Source organism: Apiospora marii, assembly GCF_038362585.1.
Source record: "Apiospora marii strain CBS 49790 chromosome Unknown utg000004l_segment0_segment0, whole genome shotgun sequence".
NCBI lineage: Eukaryota > Fungi > Ascomycota > Sordariomycetes > Amphisphaeriales > Apiosporaceae > Apiospora > Apiospora marii.
The window spans coordinates 873772-889780 of record NW_027117375.1 but is presented as its reverse complement, the minus strand read 5'-3'; the positions used below and the strand labels follow the sequence as shown (position 1 = coordinate 889780).

Below are 16009 nucleotides of genomic sequence, written 5' to 3'. Positions count from 1 at the left end.
ACTGTCGACATTCATTTAGCACGGTAGGTGCGAGCTGTAGGTTACCTATTTTCCAGCAGCCAGGGTAGCTGGCGACTCCTTTTGTTTAAATACTACTCCTGTCACGTTAGCTACAGCTACGAGGTTTTTAATAATATGTGTTATCTTTTTTTCTTCTTTGACTCTCTCTTCTTGGACTAGTCAAGGTATCGAGGATAAAAATAAGCAAACAACTTTCCGAGTAAACTGTAAAACAGAGAAACAATGCCTACGTAACAAAACAGGAAACACACCTACCTCCTATGCCCGCAATGTCTACCTACCTCGAGGATTCACTACAACGCCTCTTAATTCCAGTTTGGACATTGCTTTCTTCTTCATCGCCGTCATCGCAACGTTTACGTTTGCTCGTTGATGACAGGGCTCCCGGGGACGTTGGTGGAGTGTCACGTTTGGTAAATTCGAAGATGTCAACATCTTCCTGAACCTTCAACTTCACCTGTGTGTGATCATCGGCACATACCGCATTGAACACATGACCCATAGAATCAAGTGAGGGTTCCCCTCCTTTGATATGCACGCCCTCGTCTTGAGATGCAGGGTCGTCGGGGGGCAGCCCATGACAGAGGTTCGCCCGATAATCCGCATCCACTGGACTTGCTCCTGTCACCTGTGGCTGATCATGTGGCGGGAAAGCGAACTCTGGCAGGTATTGGCCCTGGACCGGGTATAGTGGCATGTCATCCGCAGGTTGGTCTGCGTAGGGTGAAACATAGGAGTTGCCTACCTGCATGTGCCCCATATTCAACACATTGGAACCCGGACCTGTCTCCGATACCCAAAGGTTCAACGGGTGCTCATTGATGATGGCCACGTCATTGATAGATCGACCAACCCGAGGCGGGTCAGGTGGTGGTGTCTGACGCTGTCGTTTGATGGGACGCGAGTCCTCGCCTGGCGCAGGCCCTGACTCAATCGGACGCGGCCTTTTGGCTGAAAGCGTCGGGGATGAGCTGAGGCATACATATTCGTGACGGGGTGGAGAGCGGACTAACCTCAGTGGCTGCTGAGGTTTGGTCTTATGAGGATAGGACTTGTTCCACTGCTGCAGTTGGTTTTGTTTCCGTTGGAGCTGAAAATCGTTCCATGTTTGCCCTACCTTAGGGGGTTCCTTTTGGAAATCATCGCCTTGGTTATGCGACTTGACTCGCTGGTTTCTAGCCTGGTTTGCGATATGCCTGGCCTTATTGGCGAGATCGAGATCACCGCGATGGATATCCCTATCACACGAGTCTTTCTTGACCTCCCGGCGTTTCTTCCGTTGTTGGGCCTTCGCCCGAGACTCGAGTTCAAGGGATCTTTCCATTATTCTCGACGTTAGGGACTTGTCCCAGAGCCGCACTCGCTCTACCGCTGGAGCAGGAACTGTTCGGCCTGGCGATTTCCTCGCTTCGTCGCGGATCACCTTTGCGGGCTGATAGTGACGGATATACCACTCGCGATGGGCCGGCCAGCAATCCTCGAACCATCTCCTACCTGCCTCGTATTCATCGGGCTTGAGGACCGATAAGTTTTGCTCTTCCTTTTGGAAAATCCGATCATCTAGGCGGAGATCAATCGTCGAGAGAAGCTGGACTAGGTTGAAATGTTTCTCAAAACAATACAAATGGCAATATGCGGCATTCCAGAACGGATTGATGTTTGCTCCCGTGACATTGTGCCTCTCGTCAAAGATGACTCGAGGGTCTCCTGTTTTGATAGTGCGACTGTCAAGCGCACAGTCAAGGAACTTACACTTGTTCGAGTCGCTGCTGGGGTATCGACCGCTCACTTGCGCCGGGGTCCACCCTATCCACAGCGTCAAGCCCGAACGCACTGCATTCTGCCTGCGCCGCTCGCCGGGTTCGGGGATTCTGTTGACCCAGTTCGCGCGTTGCTCTTGGCTATCCGAAGGGTCAAACAAATACATACGCATCTCCTTGATGGTAAGCGGCCTACCTTTGCAAACTTCGCCTTGCCGGTTATACGAGAACAGCGGCTTGCCATTCTTCTGCATAGGGCCCCACGGTAGCTTTTGCGGCGGTGGTTTCCCGTAATAGTTGGCCGATAATGTTTCTGGGTCCGTATGCTCGCCCTGGTTCCGACGCGTAGTACGCTTGATTTTGCCATGGGCGATGAGCGGCGTGCTGCCGCGGCGTTGAATGGTGTGCGGCTGTCCGTCGTTGACCTGGACCGTGGTAATCGGACTATTCAACGGACTATCTGTTGGAAGCTGCCCGCTGAGGGGCATCGAGTCGTCAGAATCGTAAGGACAGTCCCCATCATACGCAGCAGCCATCGTGGTGTCCACAGTCAAAGGAAAACTTTGACTTTGGTGAGTTATACTGAAGTTGTTGTTGTGGACATCCGAGGTTTCCATGAACATGTCACCGACGCTCATCTGCTCGAGATCTTGTTCGGCGAACGGGCCCAGTTCGTCGTAGCCTTGAGGCTCCTGCGACTGAAAGTGAAAATCCATCCCATCTCCATAGATAGACGTATCTTGGTACGGCTCTCCGGTACCAAACTGCTGCGGCCCAACATACGCACTTGGGGTGGAGTCGATCGAGAACTCCGGCTCCGGCTCATCGATAAAAGAAATATGGTCGATGCAGAAGTCTTCTTCTCGACTTTTAACCTTCACCTCGGGAGTCGGTTGGCTCTCGAAGCTCGGCTCAAAGCTCGGCTCGAAGTTCGGCTCCTCGGGCTGATAATTGTCGAAATCCAACCCTTCAAAAGGGTCTTGACCTTGGCCGAGGATACCCTCCATGGTGGGCAGGGAGTCGTCAGAATAGCCGGCCATGGCGCTGTGGTTCCCTAATGACGCCAGTCTGCTGCTGCATCAGTCACTTTCAACGAGAAAAGAGAGTCCCGCTGTGATGATCGGATCTCTCGTCTTGCCGGCGACTGACAAAGCAATGTATTTGTTGGCTTGATGTACCCGTCATCCGATACCTCCCATATATCTGACCGGCCGAGTGGCATTTCTTATACTGTCTTTGTAACAAGCACACTACATGGCAATTGTTCAGTAACCACAATGGAGCCTGTCACAATCTGACAGCTCTCAAACAAGAGCTTTCATTGGGCAGGTCAATGGGACAGATCAAGAACAAAAAAATCGTTGAGTGGTCTAGCCAAGGTTCTTTGTTTGCTCGACTGAGTCCTGTCCTCAAGTATTGCCCTGTACCCCGGCCCGAGAACAGGGGGGTTGAAAGGGCTCCGGCATTGGCAGCCGTTGTTCACGCACGTTGACGAGTCCTGTGAACTATTTGAATGTGACAGAGGCCTGGCGTTTGGATTAGTACTCCAGAAACATAGAAGCCAACCGGGCGAGGACGTAAAATCAGGGAGCCTGCATGACTGTTATAAGGCAGGCTTCGGGAACCATTACTAGTCGAGGAGCACAATGCTTTGTTTCATTCAAGAGTTCCCAAGAAACAATAAGTCTGTGAGGAGTGTTACGTTCATCATTCGAAGCGGAAAACTTTTCTGAGCTTCTTGAATCTGGGATTTATAGCCATGCCTCATGACTCTGAATCGAGCATGAGCATCGTGGAAGGCAACCATATTTGTCATGTGTACATGTACTTACCCTGCCTGCCCCTTTCAAATTGGTCAATGGTATCCAGCTTCTGGGCGGAGTGCAAGAAGAGAAAAATGCATGGAATGGGTCTGTGCTTGTTCCAGAGCTTCCGACTCACTCCTGAGAGCAGCATCCCACCTCAATCTTATCAACAGGGTCCAAAATCTGGATGCATGCGGAGGTGTGTAGAGCTCCGTCCGTGGCTTATAGTACGATTCAAGCAAACATCCATCCGTGGGTGTCTTTTGAGGGAGAAGGACGATTGTTGATGCCCCAGAGAGGACTGCGTATTTTGATCAATCTGGGCTACCTATGATGTACATCATGCATGTAGCCTGTCCCAACTGCGACCCCAATGTCTCGTTTTCACCTTCTGCGATCTGGAGATATTGCATCAAATGGTATGGTATGGTAGGGAACTGCTGGTGCAGCCAGCCGGTTTTCCGCTGTCGAACACGAGGTGCCGTACATGCAACCGCCCAATCAAATTGCTGCAGCCGCCGTTCCGCCCAAAGCCATAGTACCCATCGGGCTTAGGCTACGTTATCCATTGGGTCTCTCTTTCTCTTTCGTCCCCTGACAGGCTGATTCCCAACTCGCCGGCACTAGCTGTACCTACCGTATCCCTCTCTCTTCTCCCTCTGTTTCTCTCTCTCGGCGAGGTCCATGGTCCATTCATTGATTGCTATTACTCTATCGATCGGCGCGGGAATAAGTCCATGTGGCCCGCCATTGACCTGATTCCTTCCTACCAGCAAGTAATCCATAATCCATTCTTGGCCAGGACTACCAGCAGTGCTGCCTGCATCTTATTATGATACCCTTTGCTACCTGACGTCTGCTGCGCTGTCGTGTGAGACCAACGCTGCTGCTGCCGCCGCCGCCGCCGCCGCTGCTGCTGCTTGCTACTGGCTCTCTCCCTCAATTGACTTGAGCCCATCACCCACTACGTCACAGCGCCGCCGCAACCCTTTGGACGAATTCTTAGGTCCACCAAAATCCACCATCAACTCTACCTACACCGGCGCGCGCTGCTTGTGGAACGCACACGCGCAACACCATGGCGCAATTCGATCCCAACCTACAGGCGAAGCTCGATGAGCTCGAGAGGGAGTTCGAGGTAAGCACTTCTTTTTCTATACTGTATTGTCTCTCGCCGGCGCCGCTTTGCTTTTCCCGCGGCACTTAGCGGGGTAAGGTCCAAGGCCGCCATGCCATCCCCCTCAAATCAATGGCTCCAGCCGCAACACGATGCAACCGAAGCGTGATGTGTTGCTGACATGCTCCGTCATTGTGTAGGAGGGAGATATCACCGAGAAAGGGTACGTCCGCCGACATGGTCTAGGCCGCCACCTCGCAAAATCGCAGGCTGGCTGTCTGGGCCTCACTTGACCAGTCTAACTTTTCGAAACTACTCCAGATTCCAAAAACGTCGCACACAACTCCTTTCACAGTTTATGGTCCCAGGAGAAGAACTGGCAAAAGCGACAGGCGGCTTAAGAATACACTCGCCCGACGATGATGTCTATGTTTCGAGCGATGGGCATCGCGGTGCCGCACTGGCTGCCCTGAGCTCCCATACCCCCGAGCAAGCCGCTCCCTATGCGCCACCGAGTCATATCCCGAACGCAGATTGGCGACCGCAGTCATCAGGCCCTCCTGCCTCCAGCCACTCTTTTGGCTACGACCATCCCGCTGGCCTGATGAGGCCAGGCGGCCCTCTGGCAGAGCACCGGCCCGACCTGTCGGCCCGCGATTCGTTGTTTCTCAACGCTGGCCCGTCCTACACAATGGGCTCCGATCCTCCGACCCGTTCAGGAACTATGGTATCTGGGGACTACGCCTTCCGACCCGAGTTCCAAGGTGGTTACGGCCAGCAGCCGCCGCCCAATCAATATGATAGTAGGACCGGGACCATGATGGACTCCCAAGGATACTTCTCAGACTTTACCGGCCAGCAGGCCAGCGACCAGACACCTGGGGCTGAGTATGGCGGAGGCGCGCAAAGATATTCTTCTAGCGATGCCTTTTCCCCGACAGCTGCCATGGCCCCTCCGATGCTTACCGCGAACGATTTGCCGCCCCCTGAAGCGCTACAATACATGCTTCCTCTGGAACCGCGTGAAGTGCCTTTTGCGATACACGATCCCCATGACGAGGGCACTGCCATGTCTGCATTTGACAACATCGCCGCTGTTCTGCGGCACCGCGGTAGAACAACCGCGAAGTTACCGGCGTACTGGGTCCTAGATGCCAAAGGCAAAGAAATAGCCTCCATCACCTGGGATAAACTGGCCTCCCGCGCGGAGAAGGTTGCTCAGGTCATCCGCGATAAGAGTTCGCTGTATCGTGGGGACCGAGTTGCGCTTATATATCGTGATTCTGAAGTCATCGACTTTGCGATAGCCTTGTTGGGCTGCTTCATTGCCGGTGTCGTTGCTGTGCCCATCAACGACTTGCAGGATTATCAAAAGTTAAATCTTATATTAACATCTACACAAGCGCATCTTGCGCTCACCACTGACAACAACCTAAAAGCCTTTCAACGGGACATCACCACTCAGAAGCTTAACTGGCCCAAGGGGGTCGAATGGTGGAAGACCAACGAGTTTGGCAGCTACCATCCTAAAAAGAAGGACGATGTCCCCCCCTTGTCCGTCCCTGATCTCGCGTACATCGAATTCTCTCGAGCGCCTACCGGAGACCTTCGGGGCGTGGTTCTAAGCCATCGCACCATCATGCACCAGATGGCATGCATGAGCGCTATAACATCTGCTGTGCCAAATAATGGACCCGGAGATACGTTCAATCGTGCTTTGCGAGACAAAAACGGGCGACTTATTGGTGGTGGTGCAAGCAGCGAGATCTTACTGTCGTACTTGGACCCCCGTCAAGGTATAGGCATGATCATCGGCGTTCTGCTCAATGTCTACAGTGGCCATACAACGGTGTGGCTAGAAAGCAAGGCTGTTAGTGTCCCTGGACTCTACGCGCATCTCATCACCAAGTACAAAGCGACCTTAATGGTCGCAGACTACCCAGGTCTCAGATTGGCCGCCTTCAACTATCAGCAAGATCCGATGACCACACGAAACTTCAAGAAGGGCATGGAGCCGAATTTCCAATCGGTAAAGCTCTGTCTCATAGACACGCTTACCGTCGACAGCGAGTTCCACGAAGTATTGGCCGATCGTTGGCTACGACCGCTGCGCAATGCTCGTGCCAGAGAGGTTGTGGCGCCAATGCTGTGTCTGCCCGAGCATGGCGGCATGGTCATCAGCACAAGAGACTGGCTCGGCGGAGAGGAACGCATGGGCTGCCCACTGAAGCTCGAACTGAGCGATGAATCTGCAAGCGATACAGACCGAGACGAGGAAAAGGAGAAGGAGGAAGAGAAGTCTGCACCATCAAACGGGTTTGGTAGTCTTCTCGGCGGGGGCACCACTACAACAAAGGAACAGGTTGCTAAGAATGAGCTTGGCGAGGCTCTCCTTGACCGGGAAGCCCTGAAGACAAACGAAGTGGTTGTCGTTGCTATCGGGGATGAAGCGAGGAAAAAGGCGTCGACAGAGCCAGGTACCGTGCGCGTAGGCGCATTCGGATACCCTATTCCCGATGCTACGCTTTGTGTCGTGGACCCCGAGACTGGACTGCTGGCTTCTCCTCATTCTGTCGGCGAGATTTGGGTAGATTCTCCTTCCCTCTCCGGTGGTTTCTGGGCTTTGCCAAAGCACACGGAGCAGATCTTCCATGCACGCCCGTACAAGTTTGAGCCCGGCGACCCAACACCGACACCGGTAGAACCCGAATTCCTGAGAACCGGCCTCCTTGGAACCGTCATTGAAGGTAAAATCTTTGTACTCGGCCTGTACGAGGATCGCATCAGGCAGAAGGTGGAATGGGTCGAACATGGTCACGAAGTCGCAGAACACCGCTACTTCTTTGTACAACATCTGGTTGTGAGCATCCTCCGGAACCTCTCGAAACAAGTCTACGACTGCTCTGCTTTCGACGTCTATGTGAACGACGAGCATCTGCCGATTGTGGTATTGGAGTCGACGTCGGCATCCACAGCCCCCACAACATCCGGTGGCCCGCCTAGGCAGCTGGACACCGCATTGTTGGATTCCATATCTGAGAAGTGCATGGATGTCTTGATGCAGGAACACCACTTGAGAGTGTATTGCGTCATGATCACGGCGCCCAACTCGCTTCCGCGCGTGGTGAAGAACGGTCGTAGGGAGATCGGTAACATGCTATGCCGGAAGGAGTTTGATCTTGGCAACCTGCCCTGTGTCCATGTCAAGTTCGGCGTTGAGCATGCCGTGCTCAACCTGCCTGTCGGAGTCGATCCCATGGGCGGAATTTGGTCACACATTGCCTCGGATTCCAGAGAGGACATACTGGGCCCTGCAGACAAGCAATACTCTGGTATCGACAGACGGGAAGTTGTTATTGACGACAGGACATCAACGCCCCTGAACAATTTCTCGTGCATTACAGATCTTATCCAGTGGCGGGTAGCAAGGCAGCCTGAGGAGCTTGCATTGTGCACCATCGACGGGCGAGGGAAAGAGGGCAAAGGGATTACTTGGAGAAAGTTTGACACTCGAGTAGCGGCTGTTGCCATGTATCTTCGCAACAAGGTGAAGATTCGCTCTCGAGATCACGTCATCCTGATGTACACCCACTCCGAGGATTTTGTATTTGCAGTCCATGCGTGCCTCAATCTAGGCGCAGTCGTCATCCCTGCTGCCCCCATGGACGAGCGACGCCTCAACGAGGATGTGCCAGCATTCTTGCACTTGATTGCTGACTATGGCGTCAAAGCTGTCTTGGTCAATCAAGAAGTCGACCATCTACTCAAGACAAAACCTATTACGCAGCACATCAAGCAGTCTGCACAAGTTCTCAAGATCTCCGTGCCGAGCGTCTACAACACGTCGAAGCCGCCGAAACAGAACAACGGCCTTCGCGACCTTGGTATCACAATGGACCCAGCCTGGATCCAGCACGGCTACCCTGCCATCATATGGACATATTGGACGCCTGACCAACGCCGAATAGCTGTCCAACTTGGTCATGACACAATACTAGGCATGTGCAAAGTCCAAAAGGAGACGTGTCAGATGACTAGTTCGCGGCCGGTTCTTGGATGCGTCAGAAGCACCACTGGCTTAGGCTTCATCCATTCATGCCTCATGGGCATTTATATTGGCACCCCGACGTATCTGCTGTCCCCTGTCGAATTCGCCCAGAATCCCATCTCGCTCTTCTTGACGCTCAGCAGGTATAAGATCAAGGACACGTATGCCACTCCCCAAATGCTGGACCATGCCATGAATGTGATGCCTGGCAAGGGCTTTACGATGCACGAACTAAAGAACATGATGATTTATGCGGATGGACGTCCACGCGTCGACGTGTTCCAAAAAGTGCGGCTTCATTTCGCAGCCACCGGGCTCGATCGAACGGCTATCAATACCGTCTACTCGCATGTGCTCAATCCCATGATCGCCTCCCGATCTTACATGTGCATCGAGCCAATCGAGCTGTGGCTTGACCAGCAAGCGTTGCGGAGGGGCTTGGTTATGCCTGTGGATCCAGAGAGTGACCCAAAGGCACTTCTTGTTCAGGATTCCGGCATGGTGCCCGTGTCGACGCAGATTGCCATCGTCAACCCCGAAAGTCGGCTGCTCTGTCACGACGGCGAGTATGGGGAGATTTGGGTCGATTCCGAAGCTTGCGTCAAGTCGTTTTATGGCTCTAGAGATGCATTCGACGCTGAACGCTTCGATGGGCGTACCATTGACGGCGACCCTAACATCAGTTATGTACGCACTGGTGATCTCGGCTTCCTGCATAGCGTCAGTCGGCCTATTGGACCTGGCGGTGCGCAGGTTGACATGCAAGTGCTATTTGTGCTTGGCAACATCGGCGAAACGTTTGAGATCAACGGCCTCAGCCATTTCCCAATGGACATAGAGGCATCGGTGGAGCGGTGCCATCGCAACATCGTCCCTAGCGGCTGGTAAGTGACGTCGTACGAAAATCCGGCTAAACCGTGCTTACTGACTCTGAAACAGCGCTGTTTTCCAGGCCGGTGGCCTCGTGGTGGTTTTGGTTGAAGTGTCCCGCAAGGCGTACCTGGCATCGATTGTACCAGTCATTGTCAACGCTATCCTCGGCGAGCACCAGATCATTGTTGACATTGTCGCTTTTGTGAACAAGGGTGACTTCCCCCGCAGCCGACTCGCGGAGAAGCAGCGCGGCAAGATTCTTGCCGGCTGGGTGACACGCAAAATGCGGACTGTCGCGCAGTTCAATATCCGAGACGGGGACGAATCGGGGCTGTTGAACGACGCCCAAGTCGAAGCGCATCGCGCTAGTGTCGGGAGCTTCAGGAGCTCCGGCATCCCTGGAGCAAGCTCACTGAGAAACATGGAGCACGCTCCGCAGATTTTGGAGCAGGAAGAGTTCGACCACCAGATCAACAAAATGGCCGAATTGCCACCGGTGGAAATGTCAGCTAAGAGCAGCAGGCCGGTCAGTACCCTGCCCCCCATCGATACGAGAGCGGCCGCGCCAGGCGGGCAAGGCTATGATCAACCAGCAAGCACGCCCCAGATTCGGCTGCCCAGCGTAGACGGGCGCGAAACGGAAATGGCGGGCCCTGCCGAAGGCCAGGGGGTTGAAGACGATGATTGGTCCAGGGATGCCATCATGCATTTCAACCTGGCCGGTCAGTCCTAGGTTCTAGGTCCTAGGGCTGTTAGGCAAGCGGCATTTTCTTGGAGTGAGCGTTTGAGTCTTTCTTACTTATTTTTGCCCTCAAAAATCGACGAAGAGTCAAGGATGTCGGGTACCGGAGTTGGATTGGGGGGACATCTGGGCATAGCTGGCTTTGAAAGGTCGCTATTCTTGGCCTTAATCGGACAGAATAAAACAGAGTAGCACTTAAGTATACAACAAATAGACTCTAGCACTCTTCGGCATGAACCCCCTGATTGCATGCATGCATACTGGCGGACCGAGGCAAGTGGCTATTTGCTGTATAAGCTTCCTCTCTACATGAGGGAACTTCTCGGGCGGTCGCACTCATCCCCTTGGCCGAACCAGTAGTCTCCCCAAACATGAAGTGTTGACGATGCCCGTATTGATCTTTCTGCCTTGCGCGCAAGGCAGCTACAGTTGTGACGGCTTTTCCGAAGAAGGGATAGCCTGTCTTCCGTGCACGATTTCCCTGCAGTCCAGTTCCTGCACTAGAGTCTAGATAGGCATAGCCTGCCGGCTTCTCCCCACCTACCTGCATGTAGTAGTACGTATTCCTTCAGGTGGTTCATGTTCGTACAGGCGGCAGGGCGGTTGACGGGTTACGGATTACAGGCGGCAGCTACCAGCTCCAGCTCCAGCTCCAGCCAGCTCCCCAGCCTCCCGGTCGGAAAATTAAACCAGTCAACCCTCCAAGTGGTGCAGCCTACATTTTATGTACATAGAATCGATACATTTTCTAATTAGAAAAAGTCTAAAAAAAATAGTCCTACTCGTAATTGGATTCTCTATTTAAATATCATTTTTTCTAAATTCTATCTATTTTTATTGTCGAGTTTAATTAATATAATTGTCATTTTGCTGTATTAAGCTGTATGGGAGGGTTGACTATGTAGTTTAATCTTCCGTCCTGGAGCCAGCTTAGCAGGTAGCTAGCTGGCTAGCTACAGTACCAGTCCCAGCAACGTCGTTGGAAGTTTCCGACGGTTCCAAACAAATTACCAGCCTCCTCCATTGGCCTGCATCATCATCGCCATCCATCGCATTGACTTTCCTCGGGCGAATTCCGCAGTCACGACCATTGTGACAGAGATTTCGTCAATATTCGCTCTTTCAACCCAATTTCCTCACTTGCAGTACCCATTAGCGCATTTGCGCCCGTGTTTTGATCCATTGAACCCCATCTACCCGACTGATTCCGCAGAAACACCATGGCCTCCGAGTTCACCGAAGATGTCCCTGCCGAAGAGCAGCCTGCTGCGCCCGTCGCCGACGTAGAAATGGCCGAAGGAGAAGGAGAGGAGGGCGGCGACAACGCGAACGGCAGCGAATTGCCTTATGCTGAAGGCGGTGACGTGGAGCCGCGCCCAAGTTTCATCAGTTATCTTACCAGTCCTGTCGTTACCATGATCGTTGGCAGCGGCGGCAGCGAAACCATTCTTACCGCACATCAAGCTCTTCTTGTTCAGAGCCCCTATTTTGCCGAGGCCTGCGCCGCCTTCAGTGATGATGGAAGTGTAGGTCGCACCCGCCCCATTGAGGCTGCTGGTCCCAACAAGCTGACCGTTCATGTGTCATAGCCGCGCCAGATCGAACTCGTTGGCGATGAAACCGACGCGGTTGGCTGCTTTCTCGAATATCTTTACACAGGAGACTACTTCCCCAAGAAGCTGCCGGGGCAGCGTATTCTCGAGACCGATCCGGCCTTGCCCGCTGTCGACGAGTCGGGCGATCAGCTGTTGAAGCACGCCCGCGTATATACGCTGGCTGAGAAATTTGGCGTGGAGAAGCTCAAGAGCCTTGCCACAAGCAAGATTCACTGCGTCAACTCCACAGCCAAGGGCGAGATCGCCTATGCTCGCTACGTCTACGCCTACACCAACAAGGACGACACATCGATCCGCGCCCCTGTTGCCAATTTCTGGGCGACGCGCAGCCACACTCTGCGGTCCGAGGCCGAGGGCGAGTTCCGCTCTCTCTGCTTGGAGTACCCCCAGTTCGGATACGATGTTCTTAGTACGTCTGCCTGCTCTCCCCCTTCCCCCTATCTGTAACTTGTTACTAACACCCAACAGCTCGTGTGCTGGACGAGAAACTCAAGCGCGAAAGCCAGTCCAAGTTGCACCCCGCACCAGGAAGCGGGCGCAAACGACCTCGGCACAGCCAAATCTAAGATTGTTGCGACTTTGCTGGATACCAAGCTTTATAGCTACGTCTCGATTCCATGCGGATAGGGGCTATGTATTATATTCTGAGCTCAGGCATAGTGGTGTGGCGGAGACAAAAGCACCTGGAACTACCAGGTTCTTCTTTTTTTTTTTTTTTTTTTTTAGCAGTGTATATTGGCCAAATCGCTTAGGGTGGGAGGGATGCCACCCAGGACCAACAAACTATAGTCCACAGCCTAACTTGCGAGAAGCTTCGCAACTGACGAGATGAGAGTGCAAAGTCGAGTGTTCGGAGAAGGGTGCAGCACCGGTTGGAGAACCCGATTGTCAAGCATCACCGTTTCACGGAGACAGATGCATGGGCCTGGAAGGGCTTCGTCAAAGAGTCGTGTCACGAACGACGGTCACGATGAATCACCGCGATCCCCTGGCTAAGTGAGGGAAACGGATGGGCAGGGTGAACTAAACACCAAGAGGCAAGCTGCTGGACAAGATACAACTTCCTAGATGCCAATTCAGCTCAGGCATCCCACGACGGCTTGTTTGTGACGCATTATAGGATTCGATACAATACGTATCTAATACGACTTCAAATAAAAGATACCGCCCGAGACAGCTAGACACCCTTGCTAAGATTCGGCCTTGCGAAAAGCAAAACCCCTTACTAAGTTCTAGTTACGTGGAAAAGAAGACTTCTCCCATTTTCCCGGTTATTATCATCCCACTCGATCAACTTCCCTCTTGGACCAACGATCCAATGTACTTACTGGCTTGGCCCCTGTCCGTAAGCGAATTGCTGCTGGCCAACCTGTCCCGGCGACTGCACAGACTGCACTGGAGTATGTATGTTTTGCTGCTGTATATAAGGGTTGGGCGTCTGGTTTGGACTGTACGCGGCTCCTTGTGCTGGCTGTGTTGGCTGTGCATACCCCAAGTTCGGGTTTTGGTGTGTCGCTGGACTCTGCTGCTGCTGCTGCTGCTGCTGCTGTTGAGCTTGGTATTGGTATTGCGGCTGCGGCTGCGATCCATAGGGGGCACCTTGCTGGGGCGCGGGCGCCTGGGGAGTCATCTCCGTCCCCGAGTTCATGGGGTAGGCCGGGGCACCAGCCGTCGGGACGCCACCGCCGGCGCCGTTGTGCTTTTCGGGGTCGGGCACGGCGTTGGCCGCCGTGTACGACAGGCGGAAGAAGTGGCAGACGTAGGCGAAGGAGGCGACGAAGAGCAGCATGACGAGGGCGCAGACGCCGGCGAGGCCGCTCAGCACGTCGAGGGCCGCATATGAGGCGATGCCCACCGTGTCCGTGTAGCGGCGGCGCAGCACGTCGCACTGGCCGCTGTTGATGGCGCTGCCGTCGCTCGTGCACGAGGCGACGACGCTGTACTTGAACGAGGCGCGCGCGCTCGCCGTCGCGCCCATGGCCGCCAGCCAGAAGATGATCAGCAGGCCGTCGAGCGACAGGGCCGCCCACGTGTTATAGCCCGAGCGGCACCCGGCCGCCTTCTCGGACAGGATGTTGTAGAGCGAGACGATCCAGGTGAAGACGCACTGTCGTCCGTACGGTCGAGAGTTAGTGGGTGGTGGAGGGGAAGGCGGAGGATGAATGAGGGACATACACAGGCGATAACGAAGCCAAGGGGGTCCAAATACAAGCCGTGGATCCACCAGCCTGCGATGCCGATGGCAAGGACAGAGAGGATGATCTGGAATATGCGGACCACCAGCACCCAGACTGGTGTGGGTATGATTTCATAGCCATGCTTCCTGGCTCGGACGTCCATGGTATCGGTCGGTTTGATGGGTTGAGATGGGGCTCAGGGTATAGTATAATGCGGTTGTAATTGGGGTCGCTGTAAGTGACAAACCGCCCGGAGTGACACACCTAAGGATGGTTTATCTATATACAGATTTCAATGGGTCACCCAGAGAGGGTTCTCAGGAGAGTGCGCGTCGCAGTATTTAAGACCGGATTCAGCTGGTCATACTCTTTCCCCTCAGCCGTTCGTCCGTCCCCTCACCCCTTCCTTCCGACATCGCGGGCCAGTGCGCCTACATGTACTGCAGCTTCGTCCCTGTGCTGGTTCTCACTGCAACACATCGTATTCACCAAGCCTCCAAAGCAGCAGAGCCAGGGCAAGCGCGGAAGAGGAGTAGACAGCGGTATACCGAGCTCCACTCAGCTGCCTGCCCAGCCCTCAGCCGCAGCCCAGAACGGGAAGGGCTGAAGACCTGCCTGATGCCACATTTCCGCGCTATCGACTCCCCTTGTCCGACCCTCATCTCGCTATTGGGCCAGTCGCACATTGGCGTGGCGCTTTACATTGGGAAGTCGCGGAATTGGCGCCGTCGGGGTTCTTCCTTTTGGGCAGGGCCGGGCGTATTTGCTGCGAAGGCTCTCGCTTATTCGAACCTCGCCAATGGACGTTGGCTGCTGAAGAAAAAAAAGAAAAGAAAAAGCTTTCGACGTGCATTAGTAATGGCCAGGATGACTCACATTGGTCAAGAGTATCTATAGATATACGAGACACCGTCGCCGTCATCCGCTGGCCTCCCCTATCAATGGACCGGACCAGTCAAGCGACACAGGCTTGCCGCAGCATGGCGTCTACACGAACCCCTAGGTCATGCGATACATGCAGGTAATGAAGGGGGTCCAGAACTTGGGCTGATCTTTCAGAGGACGCCAGGATGCCACACAGGCTCAGCTGCAGTTCAGGTCCCGGAGGAAACCCTTGCTTCTTTTTTTTGAATTCAGCTACCAACCAACACCAATAGTACTGAAGAGGAAACAAAGAAAGAAACGGCTGGTTTCTCTATTGTCTTTCTAGGCAGACTGGGAGGCCCCTTTTGTAGGCGAACATGCTCAAGCCACCCAGGAATGAAAGGGGCAACCCTAAGCCGCTCTACAACTTGAGCCACCGAGGGTACTGCAAGAAGGCCGTGAAGAGAGGGACCCAGATGATCCAGTTGGACGGGTATTCGCGGCCGAGAAGCACGAGTAGCTGGACGAGAAGAGCCGGTTCTCCATAAAGCACACCCCCATCGATCTACCGCTACACGTGTGGTGAGCGCCCAAACGATATGTTTTGAAATTTGTTGTTCAGGGGTAGCTTTAAGTTGAGCATGGTGGCACTCGATGCACGCACAGTAGCCATCAGAGTCTAAGTCGCTGCTTGCTATAGGCGATCATAGACACTTACATGTATGAAGTCTTGGCATGACTGGGTTTGGCCACCGGGCACTCCCACCCATTACTCTAACTATGATTTCACGGATGCAAGTATCCAGAATAATCCCTAGCAGGTAATCATACCTTCTGATCCCGGAACATCTTCTACACGCATAACATCAAGGAGTCCTGATAAGACAGGATCTCCCCCAAGAATGACGCGATGTGGGCTGCAACCTCACAGCCCCGCTCGGCACTCGATTGCGGAGGGCAGCCGGCAGAGAGATTTCATTTCATGG

General features: G+C 53.8%; 4 protein-coding genes across 4 annotated transcripts; 2 read left to right on the top strand and 2 right to left on the bottom strand.

Annotated features, from left to right (window-relative positions):
- Positions 1–298: 298 nt before the first annotated feature.
- PG985_006216 (uncharacterized protein) lies at positions 299–2821 on the bottom strand (the record flags this gene model as incomplete). Its single annotated transcript, XM_066825985.1, has 1 exon — positions 299–2821. The coding sequence occupies one exon, from the start codon at positions 2819–2821 to the stop codon at positions 299–301; it is 2523 nt and encodes an 840-aa protein (XP_066685592.1).
- Positions 2822–4664: 1843 nt separating this feature from the next.
- PG985_006215 (acyl-CoA ligase-like protein) lies at positions 4665–10357 on the top strand (the record flags this gene model as incomplete). Its single annotated transcript, XM_066825984.1, has 4 exons — positions 4665–4724; positions 4904–4926; positions 5025–9635; positions 9691–10357. 4 exons carry the CDS (start codon positions 4665–4667, stop codon positions 10355–10357), a joined length of 5361 nt encoding a protein of 1786 aa, XP_066685591.1.
- Positions 10358–11586: 1229 nt separating this feature from the next.
- PG985_006214 (uncharacterized protein) lies at positions 11587–12548 on the top strand (the record flags this gene model as incomplete). Its single annotated transcript, XM_066825983.1, has 3 exons — positions 11587–11892; positions 11956–12391; positions 12451–12548. The coding sequence occupies 3 exons, from the start codon at positions 11587–11589 to the stop codon at positions 12546–12548; spliced, it is 840 nt and encodes a 279-aa protein (XP_066685590.1).
- Positions 12549–13306: 758 nt separating this feature from the next.
- On the bottom strand, positions 13307–14322 carry PG985_006213 (uncharacterized protein; the record flags this gene model as incomplete). Its single annotated transcript, XM_066825982.1, has 2 exons — positions 13307–14089; positions 14158–14322. 2 exons carry the CDS (start codon positions 14320–14322, stop codon positions 13307–13309), a joined length of 948 nt encoding a protein of 315 aa, XP_066685589.1.
- Positions 14323–16009: the final 1687 nt, after the last annotated feature.